General features: G+C 42.2%; 1 protein-coding gene across 10 annotated transcripts in view; it reads right to left on the bottom strand.

The window, feature by feature from the left end:
• The window catches only part of CCDC91 (coiled-coil domain containing 91), a 445,798-nt gene that overhangs the window by 148,927 nt on the left and 276,490 nt on the right, over positions 1–20,381 (bottom strand). For all 10 annotated transcript variants that reach the window (XM_019482221.2, XM_059726688.1, XM_059726684.1 and 7 more), the window contains 2 exons: positions 2,694–2,786; positions 2,497–2,565 (listed from right to left, as the gene is read on the bottom strand). In XM_019482221.2, the coding sequence (XP_019337766.1) occupies positions 2,497–2,565; positions 2,694–2,786 (162 nt within the window). The remainder of the gene's footprint in view (positions 1–2,496; positions 2,566–2,693; positions 2,787–20,381) is intronic.

The following is a 20,381-nucleotide window of genomic DNA, read 5'->3' as shown; positions in this document are numbered from 1 at the left end:
GAGAAGTTGTAGATTCTTTATCCTTGAGGTTTTTAAGACCCAGCTAGACAAAGCTTTGGCTGGGATGATCAAAGCTTTGGTGATGGTCCTGCTTTGAGCAGGGGGGTGGACTAAATGACCTCCTAAGGTTCCTTCCAACACTAATTTTCTATGATCCTATGACTTCCTTCATTTCACCACCCAACACCCATCCCTATTTCCTTTTCACCTTCCATTTCATTACCCACCCACATCCCATTAACTCTCTGCCACCCACCTTCATAACCCTACCCCCTGCTCTACCCACCTGTGCAATACACCCCACCTAGAGCAGGGTTAAAGGCCTGTCCTTGCTCACCAGCCCTGCAGTGGCAATTCACAGCTATAGCTCCTAGTCTGCTCCCGCTTGCCAGCCCTCTAGTGGCAAGGCACAGCTGTGCAGGAGGGGGAGAGTCAGAGAAGGTTTTTAGTCTTAAGGTATGATTGCTCCAAACTCAAGCTAGCACTAACACTGATCAAAGTTTGAGCAGCCCAAAGTGCAATGTGTAACAAGGCCCTTACTGTGTTGTGCTCAGACAATTCTCTCTATATAAAAGCTTTAGTCTATCTGCCTATAACGCTTTATTTGCACTCTGACTGGCTGTCTTGGCAGCCAATCAGTGTGTGAATAAACTGGAAGGGACAGCAGGTGGTGGAGTGCCGCCATGATGGTGAGGACAGGGCAGGCCAGCACAGCTGGCCTCCCCCCTGCTCCGTGGAGGAGACGGTGGCAGCCCGAGGGGGTGGGTAACAGGGTCAGGGCCACCACAGAGGGATGGGGGGAATGGGGAGGAGCAGCCCTAGACATGAACACATACCGCCAGGGGGGAACGGAGTCAGGCCCGAATGGGGAGGCAGGGCCAGACGAGGGGAGCAGGGGCACAGAGCCAGATGCTGGGCTCTGTCCCTGTCAGCCCAGTGGGGTGGCGTGGGGGGAGTGGCTCCAGCTCTGGTCCCAAGGAAGCAGGGGCAAGAGAGTCTGTCCTCAGGCCTCTGTCCCCACCCAGCATTCCCCCCACTGGCAGGCACCAGTGGTGGAACAGACAGTGGGGTGGGCACTGGCTCCATCCCCACTGCTCCCTGCAGGCCGCAAAAATGGAGCAGATGGAGGGGGAAGGGGGGGGGGCAAAGCCAGTACCACTGGCCATGCCCCCCCAGTCCTACAGGCAGTGGCAACAGAGTGAATGGCAGGGCGGGGCCAGAGGACGTAGAGGGGGCAGCCCGGCCCAGCCCTGAAGCAGCGGGGTGGGACGGGGAGTGGGCCTGGCCCGAAGGTGGAGAGGTGGGCCTGGATGCAGGCCTCTGTCCCCAGCCATCCCTCCCCCTGCCTGTTATTCTTGATGGGCAATTGACTAGTATCGTTATAAACACAATATAAGAAGCTATAAAGAACAGAGTAACATAGGTGAATCAATTGCATGCGGTGAGACATTACTAAAGATTCTTTCAATGTCTGGAAAGAAACACAGTAATTTTGTTCATATAATTGAATCCCATTTGGGTTGGATTATGCCACAAAACATGACATTCCAATGTCACTCAAAAATTATCACCTGATTTCATAATATTAATGTTCCTGTGTTCAGTGCATTTATTATTGAGCAGCATTAAACAAATCATATAAAAAGACAAATGATTTACTTGTTTAAAAACACACTGAATCTCACAAGCAAACTGAAATCAAATAACCAAAATTTTTTGGCAATGAAATGAGTTTTTGACCGAAGACGTTTGACAAACTTCACTTAATTTAAGTCAGACGGCTTAGGCTTTTCCTTAAAAAATGACTTCTTTATATTAAAAAAAAAAAATCATTCAGTAAGATCTGGAGCTACATGATTTCACACATGGATGAAGACCCCAATATCTGGCTCTTGAAATCCAAATGATAATATGGCTGTTGGATATACAGTATAAAAACTAACTTTTGCTTAGATAACACATATAATAATACATTAACTTCTCAGTGGGAGCCTCTACACATTCACTAATGTGCTGTAGTTACTGTGCATTAAGGTTAGTACTTGTATAATCAAGTACTAAACCACCGTGCAATGACTGGTGTTACAGCACAGTGGTGCCGGCGCACGCCCTTTTAGTGATGCCTAATAATACTATGTAGTAGTGTATTAGCATTGTTTTGGCTGTGATGCACTGCTGTGCAGTATTATTAGGCTACTGCACAGCTAGCATCTCATGTGAATGCATCCAGTATAATTAAAAAGCTAAGATATGTGCTATTTTAATTAAAAGAAAATAGGACATTACATTTTCTATCACCAGAGATCTCTGACTGCTTTAGATGTCTTCATGACTTCTATAACAATATTCTTCTCTAAACATACTTACAAACATAATTTTTAATGGATCTGGACTTAAATGGATTTGATTATGAGATACAAGTCAGTTACTTAACCTGGCTCTCCTAATGACACACATGGTATTTATAATGCATATCTACTATTTAAATGGTGATACCTTTGCAGCAGCTGCCAGAGCCTCTTTACTTCTTTTTCTTTCTTCATCCAAACATTTTTCCAGTACTTCCTGCAAATTATATGAAAAGTTAAATTGCAACACAACATTTGAGCAGTGGGAAAAATTGTTTCAAATGCTAAAAAAGGGCAAAACTCTTATTGACTTCAATGGTGAAGAACCAAGTATATAAATATTACCTTATGTTTTTGTGATTCTTGCATCAAAGCTTCTTCTACCCTTTCAGCTAACATTTCTTTCTCTATTTCCAGCATTCCAAGGAGTCTCTGGTGCTTTAAGAAAAATAATCATAATATATTAATAAACTATAGTAGAAACACAAACATGACCAGCTAGTGAGGGCATTAAATGGATTATTTTACTTCTACTAGTCACAATCTAGGGTTGGTTAAACCAAGGGCAGGTAAAATACGGCCCATGGACCAGATCTAGCCCACCAGGCAATTTCATCCATCCCACAGACACCCACCAACTAGTTGTACCCCACCCAGCCAACACAACTTACTCCCACACTTGTGCACGGAAGGACCCGGCCCAGCCAGCATGCAGCTTCCAGGTGGGGCTGCTGCTGCCACTACTGCAGCCGCTGGGGGACCTGCTCAGCTTTCCCAACATCCAGCAGCTCCTCCTTGTTTCCCTGCTGCTGCACTCACTTAGGGCAGAGGGAGCTGCAGTGGGGATACAGGGGAAGTGCAGCTGGGCAGGGGCACGGAGCATGGGGCTGGCAGGAGCACGAAAACTATGCCCAGCAGGGTGGTGGAAACGTGGAGCTGGAGTGGATAGCGTGTGGGTGTGAGGGAGGGTGGCAGCTGTGGAGACTCCCTCCACGCCCCCCCCCCAGTGGTGCATAGCTCTTGCTGGCAGCTGCAGCACTAGGAGGTGGGTGCTCGCAGGTCCTCCGGAAGCTGCAGCAGTGGCAGCAGCAGCCCCACCTGGAAGCTGTGTCCTAGCTGGGCCGGGCCCTTCTGCACATGCGGGTGGGTGCTCAGGGCACTTCTGACCTGTGCAGGTGCTGCTGCCCATTGGCGCATGGCTCCAGCCAGCACTGCACTTGGTGGTATACCTCTATCATTCAGGGCTCCCTGCAGCACACATGCAGCTTCTGGCACTTGCATGTCACTGGGGGAAGCCCTGTACAATGGAGCTAGCTGCCTTCCCCATCATGTGAAGCTGCTGGGACTGTGCCAGAAGTGGCAGAGAGGCCCGCTGCTGCTACCATGGTGGCAGGCAGTGTGGAAGGCAGCCATTTCTATCATGTAGGGCTTGTCCTGGTGGCACTTACATGTGTGTCACAGTGAACCCCACATGATAGAGGCAGGCCAGTGTGACTGCACTCCTTGCCACCATGTGCAGCTCTGGCTGGAGCCATGTGCTGCTGGGTGGCAGTGACTGCGCAGGCAATGAGTGCCCTGAGGGCCCATGCCTGCTGCTACTGCTGCTGCAGCCAACAGCAAGAGCTGTGCACCAAGAGCAGGGGTGTGTGTGGTACGGGCCCACAGCTCCCCATCCTCCATCAGAGCCCACAAACCCTACACACCCACACCCTGCCCCCACAACACCCCCAACACACAGCCACACCATGTCACAAATCCCCCCCACACCCTACCATACACACACACACACACACAATATACAAGAGTAAGACTTTATTTTTGACCTATTATGCAATCATCTCTGTATACGCTACAGAAAACATCATGAAAAAAATATTTTTTGTAATAAAATTAAAATATGTTATAGTAGGTGTTCAACTTTCAGTATATGATTTGGGTTTTTTTCTGGTTCAGATGGCAACCCCCCTCCCAAAAGGAGTACTTCCAGGGGCGGGGGGAGGGGGAACATCTGATGGCAAAGGTCAGGGGTGGGACTTCTGGTCCCAAGAACAGCGGATGGGGCACCTATCAAGGGGCGGGGCTACCCTTGCAGCCCTCATCAGCTCATCAGAACTCATTAAGTGGCCCTCCCAAAAGCCAAAATTATTGCCCACCCCTGGGTTAAACAAAGCATATATAAATTGTTTTCTTAGTAATAACAAGAATAAAGGGCATTATAGGTGACCTGAGATATTAATTTAATTAATTAATATTTTCCATTATTTCTTCTTAATTGTATGTATACAACAAAGAGGGGTAAAAATACTATTCAGTGTGGTTATATGGCAGACATAATAATTCTTATAAAAGCTATGAACATAGCCATGAAAATGTTACTTATACTTATTCTAATGCCTTTGACATTTAAAGTATTCTCGTAGAAGCTTTCATTTGAATATATCATGAAGGAGAGGGCAACTGTAAACACTCCATCTACAATCAATTCCAACACCATAAAGTTCAAAGGTCAGAATATGAGAGTAAAAATTGCTGCTTTCTTCCCATGTTCTTGTAATTTAAAACATTTTTCAAGGAGACAGTGAACACTGAGAGTAAGTGACCGAGTACTCTATGTCTGGTTATATAATCTGTCATCACTGTTTCTAATTATAATCCTTTTATCTATGTTTTTCAAGCAACCAAGGAAAGCATTTTAAAGATGTGGGTTTTTTTAAAACTGAGCTGTGATCCAAATCTAAAAATTATTATTGGAAAGTATTGATACCATGTGTATTTGTCAAGACAACTAGCTAACAAATCAGTAAACCTTACCACATACTGTTTAAAATATGACTATAGTAAATTTAAATCGTATATACAGTATCATAACATTTCTTAAGATCAAAGACAAAAATCAATAAAAATACATGTGACATTATTATAAAACCATACAAAATATGACGCCTTTAGCTCAAACAAAAAAGAACATGGTTAATGTTAAGCAAGTGAGCAGTCCTTTTTGACAACTTATTCTAAAGGCTATAATTCTACAGTATGCACCTACTAGGTTTTTAATTAAAGTCTTTCTCTAATTATAGCTTGAAATCTGTTACCAAACTGCAAAGATGATGTACTATGAAAAATACTTTTAAATTTGAAAAGCAGAACATAAAGTATTTAGACAGTGTAAAGAAGAATACAATATACAATAACAGCTCTTCCAGTACAAACATTCAAAAAGGCATTTCCCTGTGAACTTACTTAAAATAGTTCTGAATGAAACAGACATATTTTAATGCAAACCACCTGTGGTAAGCACACTGAAATTCACATCATGCTTTTACTTAATGAGGTGTATTTTAACTTGCTCTGCAGTACCATATTTTCTGATATTAACTTTCACGTTTTGGGAAATTAAAAACAAATATTTACTTGTTCCAGTAACAAACAAAGTATTAACAAGTAAACAGTGTGTAGATTTAATTTAAGAGACTATCTATACTGTGGTTACTTGATTCACTGACTACAAGAGAATTGCAATTAGGATTCTCTCATATGTTTTTCCAAGATGAATGCCTGTATTCACTTGAAAGAACAATGCAAAGACGACTTAAAATGATAAACTATTGATTCAACAGTAGGGTACAAAACAAAACACACTGATGTCAATGGGCAGACCATCGTTATTTTCAGTAGGCTTCAGATCAGACTCAGATAGATTTTCCTTGATACCATTTTAAGCTACCTCCAATTCAAATGGTACAGACAGTGTATTGAATGGCAAATTTGTTCCTCAAGATGATATCTCTAGAACAGTACCAGAACCTAAGACAGCTAAGTATATTTTGGCATCAAGAATCATATTTCCAATTTTGAAATACCACAGATTTCTTAACAGCTTTCACTGTGGATCCAATTACTTAAGGTATTTAAAAAAAAGCAACCCCCCCCCCAATTTTCTTTACATTCCTATATATTCCTTTAAAATAATTCCATAATTCAACTCAGTGTACCAGAATTGAAAAGGAAAAAGGAGTTCTGGGATCACAATCTTGCAAGCTAGGAAAAGGACCCATTATCTGTGTCATGCAGACCTTACAAGGTTCTGATTCTTTGTTTGATCTCTGAACTATCAACTTTTTTCCCAAGAAGAGTGCATAACTAACTCTTAGAGCGATCAGCCTGGTACTACTCTGAACTGCTACAAGAATTCATTAATACATCGATGGGTAATTTTTTCAAATACTACCAATTCCACTGAGATGCAGCATAACAAAGAAAGCAAAATATGAGTTAGCAATCACTATAAGCTAAATCCTAAACTAAATTAAACAAACAAAGTGCTTTTAAAGTAAAATATACTAACAAGAATACAGAAAATACAGGAAACCCTCGCTATTTACGGGTTCAGCATTTGTGGTTTCAAATATTTGCGAATGCTGAACCTACATTTTAAATGCATTTTATACACTTACAAGAGCTCCTCAGGGGCTCCGTGCTTGCTGCCACCAGGATCCTTCCACCACCTCCGGGCTCCCGCTGTTGCTGCCGGAGCTGTGCCCCAAATCCCAGTCGCTAGGGACATGAACGCAGTACCTTATTCGTGGATTTCGCCATTTGCAGGGGATACAAAAACGTATCCCCTGGGAATGGCAAGGGTCACTTGTAATTACAACAGAAAAATTTGCCTAATGACCAAACGCATCCTGGAAAAGCAATTAAATCATGTATGTGTAGAGTTATTGCATACAGAATTAACAGTCCATTTTCAACATTTTATCATAAGATCTCCTATCTTTTTGGTAGGTAAGAAATCTTATACCGTACTGTGTAATAAGGTATATTTGGGGAAATGTATATAAAATTAGTAAAGTCTTTGGTTTATGTTGAAATTTTTTTTTCTATCCATGTATAAAACAAACACAATTTTAGGGGTTTTTTTTAATTTTAGAATGAAGGTTTTTGGAAGACAAAGTCAAATTTGCACATTAACTCATCTCTGCTATTTTGTGTGTGCATTTAGAGTACTTTCAAATTTAGAAATATAAGGATTTTGCGGTTTCACTGAGACTTTTTATTTAATGGGTTACAAATAAAAATACATTTAAAGATTCTCAAAAAAATTACATGAGAAACCGGGATGTTAAAATCATAATTTTATCAAGGTCACAAGATCCTTATGAATAACTTAGCATGTCCTCTCCTATTATAATGTAAATGTTTATTCATGCAGAGTAATCCTTCCATAAAAGGCTGCCTTCATATCTGAACTTCCAGAAGTTCATATATCATTACAAATGTTGCAACAGCTGTCCATACAGCCCAGGAAAGCACATTCTCTTGTGTTAGAGCTAAACAAATACCTTGCAGGACTGTTTATTTGGTTTCAGTGTTTACATTCAGCCAATAAGTTTTCTTTTTTAAGGTTATACAAATTTTCAACCATTAAAAATTACACAAATTATTTGAAGAGAAATAATTGGAGATGGGCTAAGCAGAATACAATACTGTAACAGCTCTTTTCCCAGAAACAGATTTTGAAACTATGGAGTTTAAGATGCATAAAGAGGGGGTATAAAATGCAGATGATAAACGTATCCAATTAAGAGGAGAGATTATTTGCCAGTAACTCTTTAGGAGTCATCTTAATGTATTCTCACTAATGGGTTTTAGTACTTGTGGTATCAAGCTATCAAACCTGTTTTGGAAACTGTATTTTTTAGGGTGGATGCATGAAATAGTTGCATCATTGCAGCACAAAATCCCAGGAGGTACTTACATGTCTAACTCCTACTGAAATATGATTTCAGTGTCCTGATATTATACAGCACACCAAAACAGAATGGGAACAGGCATTAAGACAATGTGAATGCTCTTCAATGAATTCCTTGTAAAATAAGCTCTTTCTTAATTGTAGAAGATTTGTTAGCAGAATTCTAGCAGTGAGGCAGTGAGTGAATAATTCTTAGCCAAATGCAGATGAGAGCAAAATTTCTCAAACTGGGAATCAGAAGGTAAAATGCTAAATATTAGAAATTGTGATTAATGAAGGGTGCACCAAACTCCAAGCTGCTGCTTTGAATACCTCCAGTAGGGAAACCTGCCAAAGACTAGGCATTAATATGCCAGTGATTTTTGTGGAATGAGTTTTCAAGCCAGTACTACTGGTTTCCTAGTTAAAATGTAATAGTGCTCTGTATATTCTCTGATTTAAAAGTCTGTTCAGTGATAAGTTATTTCTGGATCTACCCTCATGTAACAGCAAAAACCTATTGGGTTTTCTAAAGGAAGATCTTAACTTCCAGAACTTTTCCAGGTGAAAAACAGAGAATCTTTTTTACATCTAGGGTATGGAGACATACTTTTCCTGCTTGAGAATTGGATCTAGGGAAGATAAGATAGTGGGGAATGTTCTAAAATCAGTAGAAAGGGGAGGCCACCTTAGACATAAAGCTTAGATGGGGCCTCACAGGAACTTTCTTCTTCTAAATTGCAGGTGGAATAATAATCAAAGCACTAAGCAGACAATTGTTACATTAAAAGCCATTTAAGTAGGCAAAATTTCAAAAATAATCTGTACAAGAGATGACCATAAAAAGCATCAACCTAAAAAAAGGAAGATGGATTTGTTTTTAACGTGACTGTGATGAGTATCTGTACTGCCATAAAATCCTTTGGGGAGACTAAGGCTAATCCTGGACATTCAAAGACGTAGAAGATACTATAGGAATGCAAGGACCATAGCTCAAAATGAACTGTGTCTTTTATTAGCTGTCTGGAAAGTGAACAATTTCCATTTCTGCCCAGGATTTTAGGGTGCAGCCCTTGTTGGACTGTAAGAGACTGGGCCAAATTCCTGCTGAGCAAAAATGGTTCTCGTGGCCCACGGTCATCAGATTTTCTTCCATTCCTCAAATATCTCTGAGTAGTACGGCAAAATTCTCTCTTGCTTTTAGGATAGGAAGTCTGGAGGTAGAGCTAGCATATATGTCATCTGAACAAGCCTAGACACCAGTACCAATGAAAGAACAGAGGCTATCAACATTGAATCTGCCTGGCCTGATCTCCATTTGGTACCGGGAAACTGTAAGAGAGCTGTAATATGTCTTTAGCTCAGCACAAAAACATCTGAGAGAGAATTTATCTTCGAGTCTTCTTGTACCACACAACTGGCGTTTCATATTTTTTGGATGGAAAATGATCTATTATCAATGAGATCATCTGTGAAATAATGCTTATATCACTGCTGATTCACTCATGCTGATCTTGAAGCTTCTGGCTGAACACATTTGCCTTCACACACTCACTGGCAAGGTGGAGAGCTACAGGGTGGATTTAGTTCTGAATACTTCAAATACAAAAAAAATATGTGGTCTTCTTTAGTAAGAACTGGGAAAGCTCTCTCATTCTGCTTGTGCATGCAGCCCATCACTGTAGTACTGTCTCAAGTGTCCGCACCTGCTTCCTCTTTCTCTTTCCTTTTATCTTAACCAGCATCTATGTCAGGTGGAGGTACCTGAAAAGAGCCATAGGAACTGGAAGACAGATTCACAGCCCATGTTAGAGAGATAATTAACCAAATGAATAGGTAGAGAGGTTGGCACATTACCAAATTATTGCAAGACTATAAAGGTAAAAAGATAGTGTTGGATTCTCTGATACTACTTTGATTTGGGTTGTTCCAGGAAGTCTATGGTAACAGATTAACTCCTAGAAAAAGGTCAAAGAGATTCCAATCTTGGGCCTGTTACAGAAGCTGATTGGGGCAGGAGCAACAAAATGCATCTCAGGTCTTTTGCTGGAGGGTCTCAAAACTGAGGTGGGTGTTGCTCCCTTTAGGAAACCCATCAGAGTATCAGGCTGTACACACTAAGATGAGCCTTGAACCTCAAGTATATCTCCCTCCTTCTGCAGAAAGAAAAGGCACAGGTAACTGTAAACAATTGGCATCACATATGCATGAAACCCTGGACTTGGGAATGCCCCCTCTGCTGTCTAGGCTGCAGTGGGATGCCATTCTCCCAGTTGCCTTGAGTCTGATGCAATTTCTTCATGGGCCAGATCAGTGTCACAGGTTATATAGGCTATTGGGCTAAAATGAGGAGAGCCTGGATGATTCTATTTTGCCATAGGGGGAAATAGAATGTCAAACCATGTGCAAATGCCAAAACTTCAGTTATGTGGCTGTATACCTGCCATTTAGAAACTTAAAGCGAAGTAAGATTTAGCCTTTAATGTTTATGGACAAATACCATGTTTTCACTTTTGAAAGTTTTTACTAATATGAATGAGCCTTTAGACCTGGATGTTTGCTTTGAGATGGTTTGTTGCAAGGCAAAAGCAAAATGCATTATAATTTCCAATTTAATTTTAAAGTTCATATTTGTAGTATAAGTTGTTTCAAGGAATAAATAATAGTTCATTATAAAATCTTACGGAATTAGCATGCTGTTCTGAACTGTAAATTCAGAGTCAATATTTTTTTCCGGGTTAAAGAAAAGGAGGTGAAAAGCTCCTCTTACCCCCCATTTCACCCTTTTATTTTATTTAGCAAAGTGCTCTATTTTTGTCCTTCCAATACAATAGTATACTTCTGGAAGAGGAGAAAATTTTAACAAAATAATTATTTAAAAATGGGGGTAAAATTGGAATATTTCAATGGAAACAATTTAAAGTAGTTTGGAGTAAAATGGAGTACAAAAAAGAGGATCAAGAAGAATCTTTTGAAATTCAATCCAAAACAAAAGGCATTCAGAAATAGTCTTTTCCCCCTGCAAGAAGTTTTTCTCCCCCTGCAATTTTTTTCCCCCTGCAAGAAGTTATTTAGGCAACAGTTCCAAATAAAAAAAGGTTTGATGCAGATTCAAATATAAATACAGAGGTTCTGTGGTTTTTCTTGATTCCTGTAAAAAAGAAATTAAAAAAAAAAATCTTTTTTCCTGGAATGTGAGTCACAGAAGATATTGTAAACAGATTTAATCACAATCACAACTAGTTAGAAATTTTTGTACATTAAATTTGCATCTGAAAAATAGTGACAAGTTACACTCAGGTATGCAATTACAGATCCTTAGAGGGTTCACAAAACATATGTTATAAATAATTTACAAGGTGAGTGAAATAATTCAGATTTCCTTTCAGTTATTATGCAGCTCAAATACTAATCCATAAACTACTACTAATAATCTCTAATCTCCACAGTTTTGTTTCAAATAGATTTGATTAATCCTAAAATGCAAGTTAAAAACAAGAAATTGAATAAGCTGTCCAAAGTGAACTAAAATATTTTTTAAATATGCCTAAATATCTCCATCAGTGGAGATTTATTAAAAGGGGATGAAGGCTTCTTTTCCCACCTTAATGTATCTTAAATAATCTTATGCTAATTTGGCTGCAGGTGTTGAGTGCTCAGTAGGTGATCTGGAGAATGGCTCAGCTTATTTATTTTTATTTTTTTAACAGAGCGGTGCCAGCCCCCAACTCATTCCCAGCTTGGTGCAATGCATCCAGCCACAGCTTGAGGAGAACCCATGTGGGCTCTCCCTGTTCTGTCTTGCTGGCTGGGCTGGGACCTGTGGCCTTTGCTGGAGTGGCACTGGGATGAGGAGTGGGGATGCTGTGCATGGCGAGGCGATGTACCATTTCCCTGTCCCCCGAGTCACTTCTGGTAATTGAACTCCAGGGCACCCTCAGAAGGCAACAATGTCAATCCGTTGGAGGAAGCAGAGGAGAGCTGCAACTGGACCTGAGAACAAGATGGACCAATCAAAGTTGCTGGTGAGAAGCATTCAAATGATTCCAGCCAGACCACTAAACGCGCAAGTTATAAAGCCTGGAGTCCTTAGGGAGGACTAAGTGAGGTTGACAAAAAAAATATTCTTATTGAAACTTATTGGGGAGTAACTGGAGCCAATCTTTAGAGAAGCTTTGCCTTATTGACACAAAAAGTGTGGTGCCTCTTTCCAGGACCTGAACACATGCAGATCCACCTGAAAGAGAAATCATACTGATGCCTAATCTGTGGCAGAGATCTTCCAAGCTGAGAATTTATGAACACACAAGTTCATTCATTCTACTGACAGGCCACACAAATGTACAGAATGTGACAAAGGTTTCACCAGCATGGCTGATGTCCAGAGGCACTTACAATGTATACAGGATTGAGAGGTCTACGGTAATTTTGGGGAACAGTATGGTTAGAAACCCATTATTCATAGTTCACTGAAACCTGCATGGCAGTGGGGATAGCTATCAGCTGTTTTCAGAAAACTAAAGCCTGGGGAAGAATAGTCAAAGCCTTACATTTGCCCCACATGTGAGAAAGGTTTCTATAAAACAAATCTGCTACCCACACACCTGGTGATCCGCTGGCAGGACAAAACATGGACATTCCAGGAGTGTGTCATGGCCTTTGTCCAGCTAAAGCTAAAAAAGATGTCAGCTGACTCGTTCTGGATAGCACCCTTTCCAATATGAGGAGTGGAACAACTGTCGCACACGTGGAATTACTACACCAATAAATCAATACTGGGGACAAGCCCTATTCTTTTGTTTACTATGGTCATTCCTTCCTTGACTCAGGACATGAGTGAACACATAGAATGGGCACTTCTTAGCGTACAGATTTCTGTAAGTAGTCTCCATTTTTACGGCAGGCTGGTATTTGCCCAGGCCTTCCTGAATTCTTCCATGCTTTTGTTATCATCATAAAGCTTCTTGGCGTATTTCCAGAAGGGTTTTCTAAATTTGAGTCTAACTGGTGGTGGCGTGGTGATGTCCTTGTTGATTATGACGGTCGGTTTGGGTTACCGATGGCCTTATGGTATTCCCTCATGCACATGGCATCATGGAAGAGTTGTGGGGGAGCAGTGCTCACTAGGACTGGAAGCCATGGCAGTGGTGTACTTTTTAGTGTTCATTATATAATCTGCCTAGCTGCATTTAACTGTGTATCCATAATCTGCGTGTGCATGCTTTTGCTCCACATTGGGGAGCAATATCCTGCTGCAGAGAAAATAAGTGCTAAAGTGGCTGTTCAAAGCATGGTTGCATTTGCTCCCCATGTCGTTCCAGCCAGTTTATGCACAAGGTTAACTCATGCTTTTTTTTTTTTTTTTTTAGCAATATTCTGCAGATGTTCAAGAAAGATGAGGCTCTGACCAAGAGTTCTGCCAATGTATTTGGGGAACTTCTCAGGTCATTGATGAACATATTGAAAAAAAAACAGCCCCAGAACCAACACCTGGGGCACTCCACTTCAAACTGGCTGCCAACTAATCATCAATCCATTGATTACTACCTTCTGAGCCCAAAAATCTAGCCAGCTTCCTACTCACTTTACAGTCCATTCATCCAATCCATACTTACTTAGCTTCCTTGCAAGAACACTCTGGGAGATCATAACAAAAGTCTTCCTAAAGTCAAGATATATGGCATCCACTGGTCTCCCACCACATTTACAGTGCCAGTCATCTCATCATAGAAGGCAATCAGGTTGGCTAGGCACAACCTGAAATCACTTTCTTCTCCAAGAGGTTAGAAATGAATTCCTTGAGGACCTACCCCATGATTTTTCCTTGGACTGAGGTGAGGCTGACCAGTTTGTAGTTCCCTGGGTCCTCCTCCTATCCTTCCTTAAAGATGAGCACTATATTTGCCCTTTTCCAATAGTTGGGACTAGAGTAAAAGCTCTGTTATCCAGCATCCCCCAGGAATGGGGGATGCCAGATAACAAAATATGTCGGTTAATTGAGTGGTGCAGGCCGCCGCTTCACCCGCCATGTCTGGGGTGTCCCGACGCCCCTCCTGCAGCATTGCTGCCCCTGCGCGCCCCATGGGACAGGGAGATGAGCCCCATACAGCCTGTTATGCCTCTGGACTATGGGGGCTCAGCAGCGCAGGCTGCTTTGCCCCAGGCCATGGGGGCTCGGAGAAACCAGAAGTGCTACATTGGGTACTTCTGGTTTCAATTTATCTTACAAGCTGGCATGCCGGTTAATTGAGATGTCGGTTAACAGGACTTTTACTGTACTACCAATCATGATGAGTTTTCAATGATGGCCAGAGGCTCTGCAATCACATCAGCCAACGCCTTCAGAAAATTAGACCCCTGAATATCCAGAGGTCTAAAAAAAATGAAGTTAAAAAAAGCGGGGTAGGGCACGGTTGCCAACTGGGGGTGGGGGGGGAGGGGGGGGATTTCCCCAGTGGCTGATTGCTGACCTGGCATTTCGAGGGGGTGCACAGCCAATCTCAGGAGGGTGCACATGCACCCGCATGTACCCCCCATGCATCGCCAATGCTAGGTTGCCTGTCCCATTTAGTAAAGGACCCACACTTTTCCTGATCCTCCTCTTACTGCTGACATATTTATATAAATCCTTCTTGTTACCTTTCACATCCCTTACTAGCTGCAACTCCAGCTGTACTTTGGCCTTCCTGATTTCATCCCTGTATGCCATCAAATCTCTGTTATTCAAATCACATCATAGTTCCATGACTGTGCGAGGACTTCCAATTCTTCCTGCTTGTTTCTCAGACTCCGTGCACTCATGTACAGACACCTGAAGTAATTAGCTGATTGCCCTACTTTCTGAAGAAGAATGCTTCTCCTGTTGCCCACTTCTGCTTGCATCTCCTCCAGTTCACCCACTTCTCAATTTACCTCAGGATTTTGGTCTACATACCCTGATGAACCAAGTTTAAAGCCCTCCTCACTAGGTTAGCAAGCCTGTCTGCAAAGATGCTCTTCCCTCTCTTCATCAGGTGGACCCTGTCTTTTCCTAGCAATCCTTCTTCTTGAAACAGCATCCCATGGACAAAGAAGCCACAACCCTGCTGATGACACCATCTGCTCAGCCATGTATTAATCCGCAGGATGCATCTGCTCCTGCCTGGGCCCCTCCCTTTGACTGGAAGGATCAAGGAGAACACCACCTGAGCCACCGTCCCCTTCACACTTGCACCCAGAGCCTATAGTCACTTTTGATCTGTTCAGGGTCTCCCCTGGGAGTATCACTGGTACCCACAGCAGCAGCATGGGGTAGTAGTCACAGGGCCAAATGAGTCACAGTAATTCTTCCGTGATATTTCAGATCCAGGCTTGAGGCAAGCAGCCGACCTCCCAAAACAACAGCAGATGGATGGCTCTGTCTCCCTCAAAGGGAGTCTCTGACCACCACCAACCATTGCTTCTTCTTGGTGGCAATGGTCTTGATCCTTCCAACCTTGAGGCAGTCTGGTCTGTCCTCTTCCTCCAATGGAATGTGCTCCTCCTTCAATGTCGTTAGGACTCCATATCTGTTCTGCAGGCTAACTGCTGCAGGTGGAGATGAAGATTTCTGCCTGCTGCCAGAGGTCACAAGCTTCCAGCTTCCACTCTTCTGGGAGTTCATGTCCATTCCCTTCTCTACCATTGCCTTTGGCAGGCCTTCCTCCACAGTCCTATAGGTCTCCTTCAGCATCAAATGAATTAAGTTCTCAAGGTGAAGGATGCTTCAGAGCCTTGCCACCTCCTCCTGAAGTTCTCTAGCCTCCTCCCTGAGGGACACTACAAGGAGGCAAGAGTACTATCTTAGGGTGGAGTCATTAAGTGTGATATAAAGCGAGTGTAGATGGTGACTGCTGAGTACAAATTGCTCCCAGTCAGCCCAGACAGCTGAGGGGCCAGACATCTGGCTCCTGCCAGTCCCCTTGCCACAAGATGCCACCACCCAGAGCCTGGGGCTGATCCCCCATACCCCTGCTAACTTGGGGCTGCTCCACCCCAGCTCAAACTGCTGTGGTCCTGGATACATGTGTAGATGCTACATCCAGGAGCAGTTCACTTTGGCTCAGATAGCTCCAGAGTTTATTGTGTCACATTAATAACATGTGTAGATGTGCCCACCTTGTCCTAAAGCAGATCTGCTGGCATACAACCATTAAATGTACTCAGAGCAACCTTTAGCCTTCTTCTTTTAACCTGTCATTCCCAAACTTCCTAAAATTATTCTTACTTCTGACATTATCTTGCTTCTCATTTTCTTTGCTGCTTCTTCTCTAATATAAACTTTAGTCAAGCGAATGCAAACAGATTCCAGACCATTAAGTGATTTAGGGCCTACTATAATCTACAGCTGAAAGGTCAATCCAGAGCTCTCTTCCTTAAGACGGCCGGTATAACCCTAGTGAAGAGAGACTGCTGCATAAGGCTCTCTGTCATCTCTACCCACAAAGACAGTGCTGACTGGCTCTGAACCCAACCTCATCAACTGAAGCAGGAAGTAGGTTCTGTTGCCATTGTGTAATCAAGGAAATATGTGAAGAAGAGTACCTCCAAGGAGCTAGGCAGTCACAAATTACTGGACTAGTAGGTGGGAATCAAGTTGAGCTTTTCTCAAGGATGTGATGGATTAAACAGAGTACATTGGTTAGTCCTCATCTCTGAATTGATTAGTACTGCTGTCTAGAATGTGCCTACTCTACAGCACTGAATTTGGAGATTTCTCTCAGGTCTTTGTATAGAGTGCACAGATCACCTAGGTGGAGCTGGCCCAACTACCCTTTCTTTTTGTGCATTCTTTGATCTTTTGTTTTCAATGAAGCAATTTTATTTGGGAGAGCAGTACTGTGTCAGTTGTTTGAAAAAAAGTCCAGACCTTTAAGACATCAAACAGTTAACAGCTTATTACTTTAATATTATCAATGAATAGCAGCTATTAAAGTGAGTGCATACATGTCAAACTAGGTCAGTGGTATATGTTAAAAATCTGATGGAGGGGTGATGGTTATTGAATTTGCGATGGAAATCAATCAGAGACTGCAGGTTGTTGGTCCAAATGATGGAAGGGTCATCTATATATCTTAGGTATAGCATGGGTTTGATGGTACAGTTCTTGAGGAATTCTTCCAGGTGGGCCATAAAAAGGCTGGCATATTGTGGGGCCTTTCTGGCATCCACAGCTGTGCCCATGGTCTGAAGGAAGTGTTGGTTATTGAAAGTGAAGTTGTGTGTGAGAATGAAGTGTATATGTTCAGTAATATCTTTAGGTCTGGACTCTAGAGTTGTAATCTTGCCCTTGTAGATATGCAAGGTATATAAGTAAAGATAAATTTTGAAGGACTGTTCATAAAAACCAAAACTGCAAAGAAACTATGACATTGATGTTAATATATACAATATTCATACATCATTACTAAATACAAACAAATTCAAATTTGTATGTGACTGTAGTTATATATTAATGGGGCCTTGCAGCTCCATATACTCCTTCCATCTGAGGAAGAATTTTACAAATAACAATGAATTAAAATTCGTAACATCTTTGGATACAGTAATACTTTCATTTTCCAGGTGGGTATACTAAGACACAATGTAGCAGCATTATAGCTATGTATTAGATTGTTAGAGATTCACAGAGAAATTTCAAAGCTTCTTTATAAAAAAACTGAATGTTTTCACTGCAAAGATCCAGTGACTTCTCACAAAGAAACTCCAGGATAAGATGATTTTTTGCCTTAGGAGAGATGTAGCCCCATATATCTTCAAAAGCCTTTTTGCCATTTAGTTTCTTAAGCTATTTACTTGCCATATAAAAAAATCTGAACCTCCAATAAAAAATGTTCTGTTTTCTCAGTATCAATAATATGACATCTGATAATTTAATGCATTATAACATAAGCCAAATCACAAAAGGAAGAAAAAGGGAAGATCCTCATCTGTTAACCTTGTGGTTTGTAATACAAAACAGGGGTTTTCAACCTTTTTGGATCAGTGTACCCCCAACAGCTGGGTGTGGAGCAGTGTATCCCTGGTGGCCGAATGTGGAGCGGGGGACGGAGGGTGGCACACAGTTGGATGCGGAGCTGGGGGTGGGGTGTGTGGTGGCACTCTGTCCCTGCCCACCCATGCATACCCCCTAGGGCCTTCTCAAGTACCTCTGGCGGTGCGCATACCCCCAGCTAACAACCCCTGATATAAAGGTTGCTGCTTTCTCAGGCCATGGACAAGCATTACATTTGTGTGGAGTGAAATACTTTTCTCCAGCACAAAACAGGAGCATACAACCATTCAAGGAGTTTCTTAGAAAAGAGAACTGGATCTCCCCTACCACACTAGGGAAGAAAGAAAAGCAATGTCTCCCTAATAGCTGGCATAGGGGTGAGCTGTCAGGGAGCCCTGTAGGGACCGTGTCATGGAAAATTTCCTGTGTCCCCACTCCCAGCATGGGCAGGGGGTGACATTTTCTTGAGGGCTAGAATGCCCTTGGAGCTCTGGGAGGCCCCAGCCCTGGGTGCATCCATGTCCTACAAGTTCTCCAGAGTGGTGTACAGAGGGGGAACCATTCTTCCCTGCTAGGAACCCTCCCAGGATTCATCTGTTTTGGCCCATACACTGCTCTAGGGTGACCCAGAGCAGTACACAGAACAAGGGCCATTCTCCCAGAGGGCTGGAATGCATGTATGCTCCAACTTCCAAACTATTTTTCTAGAATTAAAAGGTCATGGCCTCAGTCTATGAACTTATCATTTATGAAGCATAGATTTCTGTTTATTATAGTTCTCATATCCTGGTACTGTTCCAACATTTGAAAAAAGTAATTAAATTATTACTTTATCATCCCAAGACAATAGTATAAGAGTGCTGGTTCTAGGTGTATACCTATCAAACATAAAGTGAACCACCTGATATCTTAGATACTTAGTATCATAGCCCTTTACATAGCAGAACAGGTAAAATAACTCTAGTTTAATTTTTTTTTTTTTTTTTTTTTTTTAAGTACAAGTTTATATACTGATCTACTAGTCAGTGGCAGTCTCACTGTCATCTTCACTAGGTCCCTTATGAGGAATCTGCTTTGACTTTTTAAAATTTTTATTATACAAGTATTAAAAACCAAAGCCAAAAGCGCATAGGTATGTGGCCCTGCCAGGGGCCAAACATAAAGTACTTGTTAGTAACAAAAAACCCAGCATGGCATGAGAGACTGAAATTCTCTCTCCCATGCCCCTCAAGGGTTTACACACACAGGATTGCTGTCAGTCTTCCATCATGCAGAGGGCCACCTCAATGGCCCAGTGCGACATAAATTGGTTCATGTTTTGCTGCAAGGTGAAGTGTCAACATTCAAATTTCACACATGCTGAAACCACAATGTAGAAGAGTTGGAGAGCATCACTGGAGCCAGTCCCTGCTGTCAGGACCCAGGGCAGCCGGCCAGCAGCTCTCCCTGACTCCCACCCGGGCAGTTAAGGGTCCGTCAGGCGGGTACTTGTGACGCTTGGAGTGGAATTAATTAGGCGGACGCTTATCAGTTGCAAAGCAAGATTATTTACTCACGCCGTCAAGGTGGTGAAAGACGGAGGTCAGAGATACTTGGTTAGTTACAGCTTAGGGTTCATAGGTCGGTCTGCATAAGTGGTCGGAAGAAATGGTCGGGCAGAAAAATGATCGGGCTGGCAGGTCATTGATTTACGTCTGAGATTGGGTCGAGACGCGAGGGGGGGCACTAACAAGTGATCAAATTGTCAGTTACTTTAACGCCTATGTCAGAGGTCTCCAGGTGTATACGGAGTCGCTCTCCCCCTTCTTCTTCGTCTTTGTGGAAGTGTATTGGGGTTTTGTTTGTGTACTAGCCAATTGCTTTTCGTCACGTCATAAATTTAATTAGAATCGCCAATTATATAGCGGTTTTCGCTCGGGTATTATCATAGGGTTACTCCCTGTTTTCTCTGACCAATTATAATGATTTATGTACAGCACAGAAGGCTAAGTTCTATTTCATGTTGGTTTTGCAGTTATAAATTTCTTTTTGACATGCGCAGCAAAAAGACGGTTACTGGCAAAAACTTTTGTTAACCTTTAGTTAACCTAGAGCAAAATAAAACTCTGTTTTGAATGGTTTCTCTTGCTTGTGACATGGGCACTACTTAATTGGGTTGTGACACCTGCAACCTGGTTTCTGCAACTTTTCAGTTGCCACCTTGGCTTGGCCTGGCAAAAAACTGACCAGGAACATCATATTCCCCTTGGCCACTCAGTACATGGTTGAGAAAGTGTACATAGTCTTAGAG

Source organism: Alligator mississippiensis, chromosome 4, assembly GCF_030867095.1.
Source record: "Alligator mississippiensis isolate rAllMis1 chromosome 4, rAllMis1, whole genome shotgun sequence".
In the NCBI taxonomy this organism is placed as follows: domain Eukaryota; kingdom Metazoa; phylum Chordata; order Crocodylia; family Alligatoridae; genus Alligator; species Alligator mississippiensis.
This window is presented reverse-complemented; position numbering and strand designations above follow the sequence as displayed.